Source organism: Sminthopsis crassicaudata, chromosome 6, assembly GCF_048593235.1.
Source record: "Sminthopsis crassicaudata isolate SCR6 chromosome 6, ASM4859323v1, whole genome shotgun sequence".
NCBI classification, from domain to species: Eukaryota; Metazoa; Chordata; class Mammalia; order Dasyuromorphia; family Dasyuridae; genus Sminthopsis; species Sminthopsis crassicaudata.
The window spans coordinates 94,186,765-94,200,284 of record NC_133622.1 but is presented as its reverse complement, the minus strand read 5'-3'; the positions used below and the strand labels follow the sequence as shown (position 1 = coordinate 94,200,284).

Genomic DNA, 13,520 nt, shown 5'->3' with positions numbered 1-13,520 from the left:
TATATATTCTATATCTCTATTTCAAGGTGCTTTCCATTATTTCCATTATATGAAATTGTAAAGTAACAATGAATATATGTATTACTTTTCCTTAAAAAATTTACATTTTGACAGCCAGCAATTTTTCCATGTATCCATTGCTTTCGAGATTTCTTTTTATTGTTCACTTCTTCAGTTATGTCTTGACCCTGTAGATTGGCTATCCATGACATTTTCTTGATGAAGATACTGGAGTAGTTTGCCATTTCCTTCTCCAGTTTTATGCAGGCAGAGGTTAAGTGACTTATCTAGAGTCTCACAGCTAGTTATTGTCTGAGGTCAGATTTGAAGTCTGGTCTTTTTGACTCCAGGACCAGCCCTCTGTGCGTTGCACTACCTAATACTTTATTTTAATAGAAACTTTTTAGTAAAAATATTTTTACTGTGCATGTCAGTGTTCAACTGACCTGTCAGATTCCTGTTCTTCTTGAGTCTCAAAGTCAAGGCTTGAACCATAATCCTTCTCTTAATCGATGCAAAATGGAATCAATAATTAAAAACTGATTTTGGACATAGCCCTCTCTTTCCTGGTCATGGCTTCTTGGGAAATGTAGGAAAATAAAATTGCTTAAAATTGAGTACAACTGGGCCAAAGCTGCTTCTGTCTCAAATTACATTCCCACCAAAGCCAAATATAAGATCATTGGGGACAATTACCCATTATTTAAATAATCTTATCTCCAGTTATTTCCTTCTACAAATTCTCCATTCCAGCCATACTGATAGGTTCATACTGACCTAAAAAGACCTTGTTTGGGTCTTACATATATATATATGTGTGTGTGTGTATATCTTTATATATGTATATACATTTATATACACATACACTTATAAAAAAAGACCTTGCCTAGGTCTTATGTACACATATGCATATATATGTATATGTATACATATATATACACACATATACATGTGCATACATATATATATACATGCATACATACACATACATAATAGAAATATGGCCTCTTAAAGAAAATGTAAATAGTAAAATTTGAAAAGTTAAGTATATATGCAGAGTAATTTTATTTAGATATTCAGAAACTTTTTTTTAAATACCAAAGGTTATTTTTGAGGAGCCATTTCAAAAGCTGAAAAATTATTTTTGGAACAATAATGTGGTTATACTTTAATGTAATAGAAAATTATTTCATTTATGATAAATTCAATATGAAAATTAAAATAATTCTCAATGCAGTATAATAGACTATTGTTAATGAAATTGTAAAGTAACAATGGATATATGTATTAACTTTCTATAAAAATCTTTTCTAAATGTTTAGAAGAATTGTACTTGTTTAACCTATATCAAATTGCTTGGGAAGAGGGAATGAGAGAGAGAAATTGGGAACACAAGGTTTTGCAAAGGTTAATGTTGAAAACTATCTTTTGCATGTATTCAGAAAAATAAAATGCTATTTTAAAAAAAATTCCCCCCAGCTCTACTTTTGAAATAATAATGTCTTAACAAATCCATGTTGTCCAGTGAGTGTTAAGGCCCCTTTGTTATGGCAGATTTACCCAAGACTTATAACTATTAGAAAGATCTCCAAGAAATGAAACAAAAATCATTGTCCTTCCCTTCTCCTACCACCTCCCCAATTCTTTTCTTTTTCCTTTTTGTCTTTCCTGAATTTAATAGACACCAAATAAAACAAGCATTTCCATATACAACATAGAACAGAACAAGAAGGTAAAGCTGCACATTTCTATTACATACAGCTGGCTTTCCTTTTAAATCTACAGTAAGTTTAACATGCTTGCCTGTAGCACTTTAAATTTCAAAGTAATTTCATATAACTATCTAATTAGATATTTAGGACAACCGTAGGAGACAGAATGGGGCAGGAACTGTTGGCATCTACATTTTGCAGATCAAAGGGGAGAAAAGGCTAAAGTGAAGTCAGTTGCCCCAAAACACAGGATGATAAGTAGAATAAAGACTTCACAGTTTCCAGCTAGAATAGGATTTATGATTCACCTGTGGCCCAATATTTGAGAGAGATCTCATTTTGGATTCTACCTTCCTGAGCATTTGCAAGGGATCATTATCCATGAAATACTTTCATGGAGCTCTGATCTCACTGATTAATAACTCCCTTTGTTGGTATGCAGTTATACCCCTTCAAACCACACATTAGAGATTTAAACAATTCAAGTCTGCCTCTTAAATGTTTTTGTCACTTGACTTTTTTTCTATATGTTTTATTTTTGATGTAGAGTTTGCTTTTCCACATATGAAACTGAATTTTTCAAAGTTTTTTTTAATCTATGTTTTATCTGCTTAAGCAAGACAGTAGTACAATAATAGGAAAGACCTTTTTTGGTCTAAAATTCTCATTCTTTGTGACTTTTCAAAAAAATTATCTGTATTGTAAATGAATAGTGGGAGTCAAGGCAGGTCAATAAACAAATATCAATTCAGCACCTATTCTTTGAGAGCATTGTGCTAAGGAGATAGAAAAATCATTAAGACTGTTTTGCACTCCAAGACTCCCAGTTTAGTACACTTCTGTGCCCAAGTTGCTTCCATCTTTAAAAATCCCTCACTAAAACATACTATCCCAGAAAGCTATTTTCTTATGTCTCTTCTCCCTCTTTCAATCAACTTCCTTGAAGAAGCTTTCTAGCCCTGAAGCTCCACTTTTACAGTATGGTTTCCAACATTTCCTTTATCAACGTGGAGAACAAAACCTTCTGAGAATCCATAGGTTTCACTAGACTGTTAAAAGAACATTGATAAAGGAAATGTGAAATTTTAGCTCAAGGATTCTGAAAATTAGGATATATTTTTTTTCTCCATCCAAGTTCATAAATCTTCTGAATGGAGTTCATGGACTCCAGATTAAGAACTTTTGCACTATATTATATGAAAGGTGATCTCATTAGCTCTCACAGGTTTTGTTTTCAACTTTATGCAGAAGATTCTCAAATCTGTTCATTTAGCCCTACTCGCCTGAGCCTCCAGTTACCTCACTTGTTGGATAGTTCAAATTGAATGTCCTAAGCATCTCAAATTTGAGATATCTAAAATAAATTCCATTACCTTTCTCTCCAAAACCCACCCTGATTCAGAACTTCCTTATTCCTATTGAGAGCACTACCGTCTTCCCATCCTCCCAGGTTTTTCCCCGTGATCCTCATTCTCAGCTTCTCACTCATCTCAAACAGCCGATCTGTTGCCAGATTTTCTAGTTCTTTCTTTAGAACAAATGTCCCCTTTCACATATGTCCCCTTCTCTTCATTCACAGAGTCACCATCCTGCCTCAAGTTTTCATCACTTGTTGCTTGGGTTAATTACAAAAGACTTCTGAGTGAATTTCCATCCATCCTCCACACGTGTCAAAGTGATTTTATCCTCCCTATTAAATAAACTCTAATGACTCTCTACTCATCCTTAGGATAAAATAGAAATTGCTTTATTTAGATGCCCCTTGTGCCTGCAGTGTTTTCTCTCCTAATTCTCTAGAATCCCTGGCTTCTTTCAAGTTTCAGTTACTGTACTACCTCCATAAGAAAGCCTTTTCCAAGTCCCCAGATACTAGTCCCTCTCACTCCTTGGCTGGTTGATTTGATGCAATATATTTTTGTTTTCAAATATAATGTTGCAGCGCTATTCCAGTGAAGAAATTGAACAGAGATGTGTGTGTGTGTGTGTGTGTGTGTGTGTGTGTGTGTGTGTGTGTGGCTATCCACATATATACATTTTATGTATGTATGTATGTATTTGTATGTCTGTGTATATGTATATGCAGATATGTATATATACATGTAGATATGTATAAACACACACATATTCCCATAGCCTCCCCAGTAAGCTCTTTGAGAGTAGAGACTGTTTTTGCTCTTTCTTTATATCTCCAAAGCTTATCACATAAATGTTTGATAAATGTTTGTCAATTGATTGATTCTTAGTAAGAGAGGAAATAAAAGGGATGTTCTATAGAAAACTACTTAAGGTCACAATACTGAACTCGTGAAATTATGTGAACCATTTATAACTTCCATAGAGAATGATTTGCTTAGACCTCGGGTTGGTTATGTTACAAATATAAAAGTTAAGGACTTTGAGGATTTTAATAGTCTTTTCTCCACCCTTTCCTTTCCATATATAGGTGCTGATGTTCAAAAAGGCAAGTATTGGGATACTCCATTACATGCTGCTGCTCAACAGTCCAGCTTAGAGATTGTGGGTACTCTGCTTGAATTTGGGGCTGATATCAATGCTAAAAATACAGAGCTCCAGCGGCCTGTGGATGTAGCTACTCCTAGAAGTTTGGTTGAGAGGATGTTGCTACAGCAGGAAGGTAAGGGGGGGAAGGGCTTTTATATGTACACAACCTGAAAATGTTTGGAATTTTTAAATCCATGACTTATTCATATGTTTATCTATAAATTTCATCAAGTAGAAAAGTTGAATAGATATATATTTTACTGTTTTAAAATTCATAGAAAATTATAATATTGAGATATTGTTCCAGTGGAGAAGTTGAACAGATTGTTGTTGTTTGTTGTTGTTTATCATTCTGGAAGAATACTCAGACATCATTGGTGTGATGCTGTGATATGCAAATGAATTGGATTTAAGTGAGGGAGGGCTGTGCAAAGTCACCTGACTCACTTTCCCCTCCAGAGCCATCTAGGTTCAGTGGCAAGAGGCCCTGAATGCAATGGGAGGCATACCCAAAACATGAAAAGTTCCTTTGCCATGATGATCAACCAATTAGTCAATCAACATTTATTAAGTGATCACTATGTTCCAGCCACTGTGCAAAGTACAAAAAGAAGTAAAAGACGATTCCTGCTTTCAGGGAGTAAAGTCTAGTAAAAGAAAAGACATAGAAATTAATATGTATAAACAAGCTCTATACAAGATAAATAGAAATTATTAACAGAAGGAAGATATTAAGAGGAGTTAGGAAGATGAGATTTAAGTTGAGACTTAAGGGAAGCCAGACAGCAGAAATGAGGCTCCCCACATGTTCCCAGACATGAGAGAACTTGAGAAAATGCCTGGAGCCATGAGATAAGTGCTGTGCTCATGGAAAAGACAGGAGGCCAAAGTCACTGAAATGAAGCATATGTAGTGTGGAGTAAGGTATAACAAGACTGATAAGGCAAAGGGATAGGTTATGAAGTGCTTTAAATACCAAACAGAATATTCTGCATTTGATCTTCAAGGCAATGGGGAACCACTGGAATTTATTAAGTAGGGCATTGACATCATCAAATTTGCATTTTGGAGAAATTATTTTACTGGCTAAATAGAGGATGAATTGGATTGGGGAGAGACTTGATGTAGGAAGGAATACTCACCAGCAGTATATTGCAATAGTCCAAGGGGATGAGGGCCTGCACATCAGCAGAGTAGCAGTGTCAGAGGGAAGGGGGAGTTTTTAAGAGATATTGTGAAGGTGTTATCAACAGACTTTGGCCACATATTGGATCAGAAACTCATGACCCTTGGGCCATTTTTTTTCAACGCCTTCTTCAGTTGTCAATGAGTGATCAAATTGAAGATTAGCTTAGTTGGCCTCCATGATCCTTAAATACTGAAGGATACTCTGATATCATAGATTGAGTCATTATCTAATTTGTTCCCTCTAGCTATAGAAAAACTTCACCAAAACCTTCATAGACAGACTAAGAAAAATCTATCCTTTTTTTAAGGATTTACAAGGAAATCTCTTCCATAGCCTTTCTTTATAGAGACTTTTGCAATTATTGTTTAGAAAATCTGGGTTTTTTTATCTGAATTTTTCTAATTGATTTCCTCAGGCTCTATTCCTTGTGAAAGGTAGATATATTGTTGTCATTGTCTCTATTCAGTGATTATGTTTGACAAATAAAAACTTGGGACACCTGATTCAACAAAAAGATTTCTCTTGCAAAACTTTTGCAAAAATTAATATTCTTTTCTTGAACATGGGACTTGGCCTAATAAATATATGGGATATGTTATCACTTTATATATTTCATTATTGTTGTTTATTGTTGTTTTGCATGAATATAGGCAATCAGTTAAGGGACCTCATTTCTTCTCTAAGTGATCCTAAATATATTTGGCATATCACATTCAGCTCTGGACACCACATTTTAGGAGAAAGGACCCTGATTATCTGGAAAGTATCCAGAACAGAATGAACTGGGATAATGAAAAGCTTTGTGATCATTGGTTGTTTGGCCTGTAGACTTAGAGACATGAAAAACTGTCTTCAAGTATTGGAAAGGCTGTCCAGTGAATGAGGGATTAACTTGTTTTTCTTGCTCACAAAGGGCAGAAGATTCAGAGAGGCAGTTGTGGGTTATGTGTCCAACTTCCTAATAATTGGAGCAACCTCAAAGCAGAAGAGGTTATAGATTTGCCCTCATTCAAGTCTCCAAGCAAAGAGTAGATGGACATTTGCTAATGTCATTATTGGGGGGATTTTTAGTGAGGTGAAGGTGGGATCAGATGGTTGTTGGAGTCCCTTCTAACTTTAAGATCTTGGATTCTGTAATTCTTTTAACTTCTATAAATCCAACATGGAATTCATTTTGAGCTCACTCTTCTTAATCCTTTCACTTGTTGAATTACATGATTCACAAAAGTAATACAAGATTCTAAAAATTTTAGAATTGGAAGTGACCATGGAGACTTTTCTATCCATCCCTCTCATTTTGCAGATAAGGAGATTGAGTCCCAAAGTCTCTAGATGTAAAACCAGGGTTCTGTCCATCTCTCCCACCTCCAACTTCTAGTAGAGAGCTCTTTGGACAATGTTATGCAATTTAAAAAAAAAAGAAACACAAAAAAAGCAAAATAAATGTCCATGTATATAATTAAATGTCATTAAAATATAAATTGACTTAATTTGGTGTGAATCAGAAAAAGAAAGGAAGTAATTTTGAGGAAGGGTAAAATATGGCTTATGTTTTATTTTAAATATTAAGTACAGTAGTAAATAAATGGTCGTTGAAATATAAGTACTGTCTTCTGTCATAAATATAAGAACTTTAGAAGAAGCCTATTATTTTCTAAAGAACAATTTCTAGGAGATATGTGAGTTATTTTTCTGAGAAAATAGATAAACATCTTGATTCAAACTGTGTCTGTAATGATACCTTGATTGATTTTCTGATTCTTAACTCAACAAAGATTTTAATATTCTTTGCTTTTATTATGAATATATCAATAATGCTAACTATGTGATCTTGGGCAAATATCTTTGCTTCTCGGATCCACTTTCTTCATCACTAAACATATATTGAGCATCTACTGTGGGCCAGGCATTGTGCTAAATAAACACTGGGTGGTAATAATTTAAAAAAAAAAAAAAAAGGTAAAAGATAGTCCTTGCTCTTAAGAGACTAACAATCTAATGAGAGTAGAATAGTAGATCACTAAAGCCTCTTCTAGCTTTAAATATGCAAATCTGTGATATATGCTAAATTCTCTTTTAATCTCTACTTATACTTTCTTTCATGTATCCTTTAAAAATACTTATAATCAATGTGGATTTTGTCCTCCTAGTGCTGATTATTTTTCTTTAAACTATTTGATCATATTCTTTCCATTTAATAATAACAATAATGTTTATTATATACCACTCACTGTGCTAAATATTTTACAATTATTATTTAATTACTCTCACAACAACCGCTGGGGGATAGGTGTTATTATTATCCCCATTTTACAGATGAGAAAATTGAGACAAATGAGTTAAGTGATGTGGCCAGGGTCACACAAGTGAGCTGGATTTGAACTCAGACCTATACTGACTCCAATCCTGACGCTCTATCAACTGCACTATTCAGCTGTCCCTAATTCAGTTTGTTAACTTTGGAAACAGATATCATGTAATTCTGTTTTAATTTTTGCTTAGTAGTTTCTGGAAACTTATATTGTTTTAATTCAACAGGCACTTATTAAATGTCTACTGTGTGCAGAATGAGAGTAATAGCCAAGCCAAAAGTAATAGCCAAGAAGACCTCGAATCAAGATGTTCTTCAAGAGACTATAAATTATGAATGAATAAAGTTGCATATAAGTATAGCTAATTTGTATTACTGGAAAGAATTTGCATCAGGGATTTTCCCATTCCAGCAAAATCACAGGTCTAGATCTTCCCTCAGCCCCAAAATGTGCTCATCCTTATACTAGACATTGAGTAAATCAAGACCAAAGGGGGAAAAAAAAGATGGATTAGGGAGAGAGAGGTTCCACTTTCATTCCCAAAATCTGAAATCTCATCAACTTAATCTAAACACAAGGAGGAAACATTTTTACCCATATGTAAAAACGTAATACTTGTTTATAATCTTATGGTGTAATAAACTGAATAATTACATCCAAATTATGAGACATATGCTTGTAGAAACAAAAAGGTTCTCAGTAGACCAGGTCAATAACCATTGGTTTCTACACAGTTAATATACAATTTTGAGGGACAGAAATACAGGGTTATAAGGGATTGAGACATTTGATTCCTTATTGCTAAAGAGAATGGGAGGCACTGACATGAAAAGGAAAAGGGGTAGTTAGTGACATTCCTTAAGTAGAGAGAAACTTTTGGGAGTTGGAATCATGACTTTTCCAAAATCAAATGACTTACAGCAGCTGAAACATAACTTCACAAAATGGTGGATAAAGGACAAAATGGAGTTATTAGTACTATTTTTTTAAATGTAATAATACATGTTCCCCTTCTCAAGCCTACATATAGATGTTACAGTTAATTTCATTTCCAATCATTGCTTCTCCCAGTTTGGAAAAACACGATTTTTGGTTAAATTTCCCCTTTGGCCTATTCACAATCCTTTTTTTTTTTTTTTTTTAAATACTTACATACAATCTTCATTTTGAAGAGTAAAATTATCTCCTAATTTTGCCTTTCAGAAGCCAGAAAATTAGGAGTGTAAACCCCCATTTTTCTTTCAGCTTGAAGAGACAATTTTTATCCTCAAATCTGAACTCCCGTCAATAAAATGTACGATATAGAGCATATCATCTGTTGAGTAATGTTTAGTTGAAGAGCTTGATAAAATGTTGAAACACAGAAAAATCTACATGGGTCTTGGTTGACAAAATCCTCTTCTACTTTATTTATAGCTACCCCAAGCTCTCTGTGCCAACTTTGCCGGCTGTGTATCCGCAACTGCATAGGAAGAGCAAGGCTACATCTTGTTCCCCAGCTCCAGCTTCCAAAGCTCCTGAAAGACTTCTTACAATACCGATAAAGCAGTAAACTCACCCTTGATGACTCAAAAAGAAAATGTTGCTGTTTGTTCTCTAGAATGCTGTATGTTTCCTATCCAAATATCCTGGGGAGCCGGTAAAATAGAGTGTGAGAGCCCTCAGGAAAGATGTGTAGATAGCTCTAGCTTAATATCTACTAATTGGATGTTGAATTATTTTGGTTGGTGTTAACTGTTCTTTGTATTTTATGTATTGAGGCACCATATGGTCTAGATTTCATTAACTAGTCCAGAGAATACTTTTGTTGATTTAAGACAAAAAAAGACCCTCTACCATTCATGTAATCTAATCTTCAAACAGAAACAGAGATGCAAATGCTTATTAAAACTATTCAATTTACAGTACATTGTGAAAAGTAATCTATAGTTCTTCAGATGTCCAATTAGTGGCTTAGTTGTATCTACTGAAACTGTTTATTGCACTTTGTTTTTATATAACTGTAGACTGTGAGTCATAATTTGGAAAGAATAGTATGGAGAGATCTTGCATCTGAGCTATAATGTATTAAAGGAAATTCCCTGTATTGATTTTTTTGTTGTTGTTAAAGAAATAAAACAATGGGTGTTATTTATTTAGGGTGGACATACTATCTTGGCCTATCGAGTTACCTGGGAGGATCTCCAGGCCTGTCATTCACCTGTCACATTTCTTCCTTCTGAGGTATCAGAGATTTCTTCTCATTGTTTACACACATCAGTTTAAGAACCCAGAAGCAGATTCAGGGATTGTGAAGCAGAGATAGTAAGCCAAACAGGTAGGACTGACACTTAGTGAAATTAATTAAGAAATCATAAGGTACACTCCTCGGTCTCCAGAGAATTCAGTCCAGCACTGAATAAAATGCAAGATACACTTTTTTAGAAGAAACTGGTGAAAAATTACTTAGTTTTAAAAAGAAATACTAGTAGAATACTATTTTAATAAGCTAAAATGGCATCAATATCTGCAACACTGTATCCAAATCTCATTAATGGTGTTTTGTTGTTTACAATAAGAGGTAGTGTTTGTTATATTTATACACAATAATGAATGGATGGTATAGGGATGGGAGAGAGGGGAATTATAAATATGGGGGGTTACTTCTATACCAATGGTGCCTGCAAGGGTAAATATGACTGTATTCATCCCTTGAAGTTGTAAGTATATTTGAGTGAAATGTAAAATATTCTTAATAAATTCTGATTTTTTTCAAAATTTTGTATTATTGATTTAATATGTGTTTTAATAAATAATAATCATTTTATTATAAGGATATTTGGTCCGCTCCAAGTGGATATTTCAGATTTTTCTAGCTAACTAAGCACCTGAGAAATACAATCAGTAATTTTGTGAACTATCAAATGATCAGCAATTTAGTTTGAAAAATTTAAGTTACAAAGACACAGCATTTCACACTTTGTCTCTAACTACAAATCAATGGCCTCCAAGATCTCTTTATCCCATATATAGTATTCTTAAAGATCTTCAGCTGTTAAGTTTTTTTTAAATGGTAAGAATGTAGGCTACATCCTTTGCAACATTTTAGACACCCCCTCACATAGGAAGAGAGGTGGTAAGAGTCCTCCAGAAATTTACCCTTGGTACAAAGCTCAGTGAATATGTAACCATTAGAAATCATAGTTCACTCATCTGTCCCAATGTTTTTGTTCTTACTAAAAGTTAGCTGGAGGATATGGTTAATTCGAAGCAAAGGCAGGTGACAAAAATAGCAACAGAATGTGCTCCCCAAATCTTGGGCATAGTTTGCCATAAGTCCTCATATGATGAGCAGGACTAACATACACGCTCAGGATATGTGTGAAAGGCACAATATTAGGAAGATGAATTAAAGTCCTACCTGCCTGGTTGGGTGACCCTGGGCAAATCATTTAAACTTCCATCCTTGATTTCCTCATCTGTAAAATAAAGGGCAATCTGACTCGGTGGTTTCTGGTCTCCCTTCCAGCTTTGTGTCCCAGCTTTTTACTGTGGTTTGCTGCCCCATATGGGATCCCATAACAGAACGTGGGGATCATGAAATTATGAAATAGCTGTAAGCTAATACCTCTCTACATTTTCTTGTCTACATTTTATGGGGATTTTTTTCTGTCTCACTATCAGTATGTCAATGATTAATTCTTGTAGCTGCCAGTGTGCCTGCTGAGCCTTCTAATCTGTTTTTGGTCTTGGTAAATAAATTAGAATTATGTGTCAATTAAAGGAAATAAACTGTGAGTCAGGGCTTGAAGGGACTTTTCCTAAAAGTATAGTTTGTAATAAACTTTAGTGTAGATTTTGTGATAGATTTCAGTAGCTCAAAGGTTGTTTTTCTTTTAATTTCTTTTTTTCTGGGATTCTTCTGGGTTCTTATGTTTCTGAAAAGTTAAAATTACCATGTACATAACCAAAACCACAACATAATTTTAAAAAATATTTCAAACTCTATTGAGGATATTTAGCATTATGCCAATTTTCCAACAATAAGTAATCATGTATAAACAAATTTGAGCATCTTTGTTGTACATTAAATACTAAATGGGTAGAGAGACCTGAAAATGTCCTTATTATATAGGTTTATTCTTTTAATATATTCATTTCATTCAATCAACAAATATTTATTGAAAATTTGCTGTTTCAAAATTATATGATAATCAACCATACTAGCTCTTCTCAGCAATGTGGTGATCCAAAACAATTCCAATAGATTTGGGTTGGAAAATGCCATTTTCATCCCCAGAGAAAGCTATCGAGATTAAATGTGGATAGAAGCTTAGTATTTTCACCATTTGTTTGGGTTTTGATTTTCTCATGTTATTTTCCCCTTTTGGTCTGATTTTTCTTATACAACATGACAAATGAGGAAATATATTAAAAAGTATTGTACATATATTACATAGATCAGATTTATGTTTTAGGGAGGGATGAGGTAAAGGAAAAAGGGAGAAAAAATTCATGGAATACAAAGTCTTACAAAAATGAAGTTGAAAATTATCTTTACATTTTATGTGCTTTTTAGAGCCCCACTTTGGAGTGCCAAAATGTACTGTGCTTTCTAGAGGCCCATATTGGGGTGCCAAAATGTACCTTCCAGACTAACTATCTGGAGGATCTCGGGACCAGCCAGAGTCCTTGTTCTTAAAGGAGGCATGATAAGGCAAGGACCCACATGAACGGTCAAATATGGAGTCTTTATTTCAAGTTCTCTCAGCCTTAAATACCTTAGTACAATTATCTTACCACAGTTCACTGTGCATGTGCCAACTATAGTACCATTGTATCACCACAGGACACTAAGCATGTACTAACTATAAGTACCCTTCTATTATTATGTAAATGCCTCTTTACTTGCAGTAAAGTAGAACACTTCAAGTAGAACACAGGTTGTCATGTCCCCCTGACTGAGGAAGGCTGAGACACCCCTAAGGGGAGATGAGAGCAGAACCAGACATTGTCACCAGGTTCCCTCTGGGCTGAAGGGTCTTATACCTCACTGAGAGTTCCCCACTGTCTGTGGCTCTCTACATTACATGTATTTAGAAAAATAATATACTGTTGAGGGGGAAAAAAGAAGAAAATTTGCTGTTTTCAAGGCACTGTGAATCTATTTCATCTACTTGGGCAAAGCAGTGCTAGTCCTAAGATAACAGAGCTCCAAGACAAGAACATTGGATCTGGTTTCAGAGACTTGCTCTCATGTCTTGGTTATAAATTCACTGTTTGTATGACTCAGGTAAGTCATAGATTCAGAGAACTGATCTCAAAGGTCATCGAATCCCTTTTGCCAATGAGAAAAAAAAAATAGACAGGTAGCAAATAGAAGAGCTGGAAGTTAAATTTCTGGCTCCTAATAGGCATCTTCAAGCCTTGATTTTACTTATGTATAAAAGTAAGGAAGCTGAATTCTTTGACTTAATTATCCCTTCCAGACCTAAATCTATGTTAATATGGAAGTAATGTGTTAATATTTCATTTTAAATTAAGTGTTATCATTGATTTTTGTTGTTGTTCACGCAATTGTGACTTGCTCAGGATCATACAGCTAGGAAAGTGTTAAGTGTCTGAGATCAGACTTGAACTCAGGTCCTCCTAATTTCAGGGCTGATGCTTTATCTACTGCACCACCTAGCTGCCTCACTGAATTCATTTTTTAATGAGAATCCTATTCACATTTATTTTCAAATAAGCAGTGAAACCAAAGATGGAATTTTAAAAGTGAGTGATGAATGGCACATTTCCTATTTCTCCTATGGTTGTTGTTTAGTC

The 13,520-nt window shown here is 34.5% G+C and overlaps 1 protein-coding gene across 3 annotated transcripts in view; it reads left to right on the top strand.

The window, feature by feature from the left end:
- Positions 1-9,295, top strand: part of ASB5 (ankyrin repeat and SOCS box containing 5) — an 88,840-nt gene extending 79,545 nt beyond the window's left edge. For all 3 annotated transcript variants that reach the window (XM_074275242.1, XM_074275244.1, XM_074275243.1), the window contains 2 exons: positions 4,156-4,347; positions 9,132-9,295. In XM_074275242.1, coding sequence (XP_074131343.1) covers positions 4,156-4,347; positions 9,132-9,259 — 320 coding nt within the window. In that variant the 3' untranslated portion in view covers positions 9,260-9,295. The remainder of the gene's footprint in view (positions 1-4,155; positions 4,348-9,131) is intronic.
- The last annotated feature ends 4,225 nt before the right edge of the window (positions 9,296-13,520 follow it).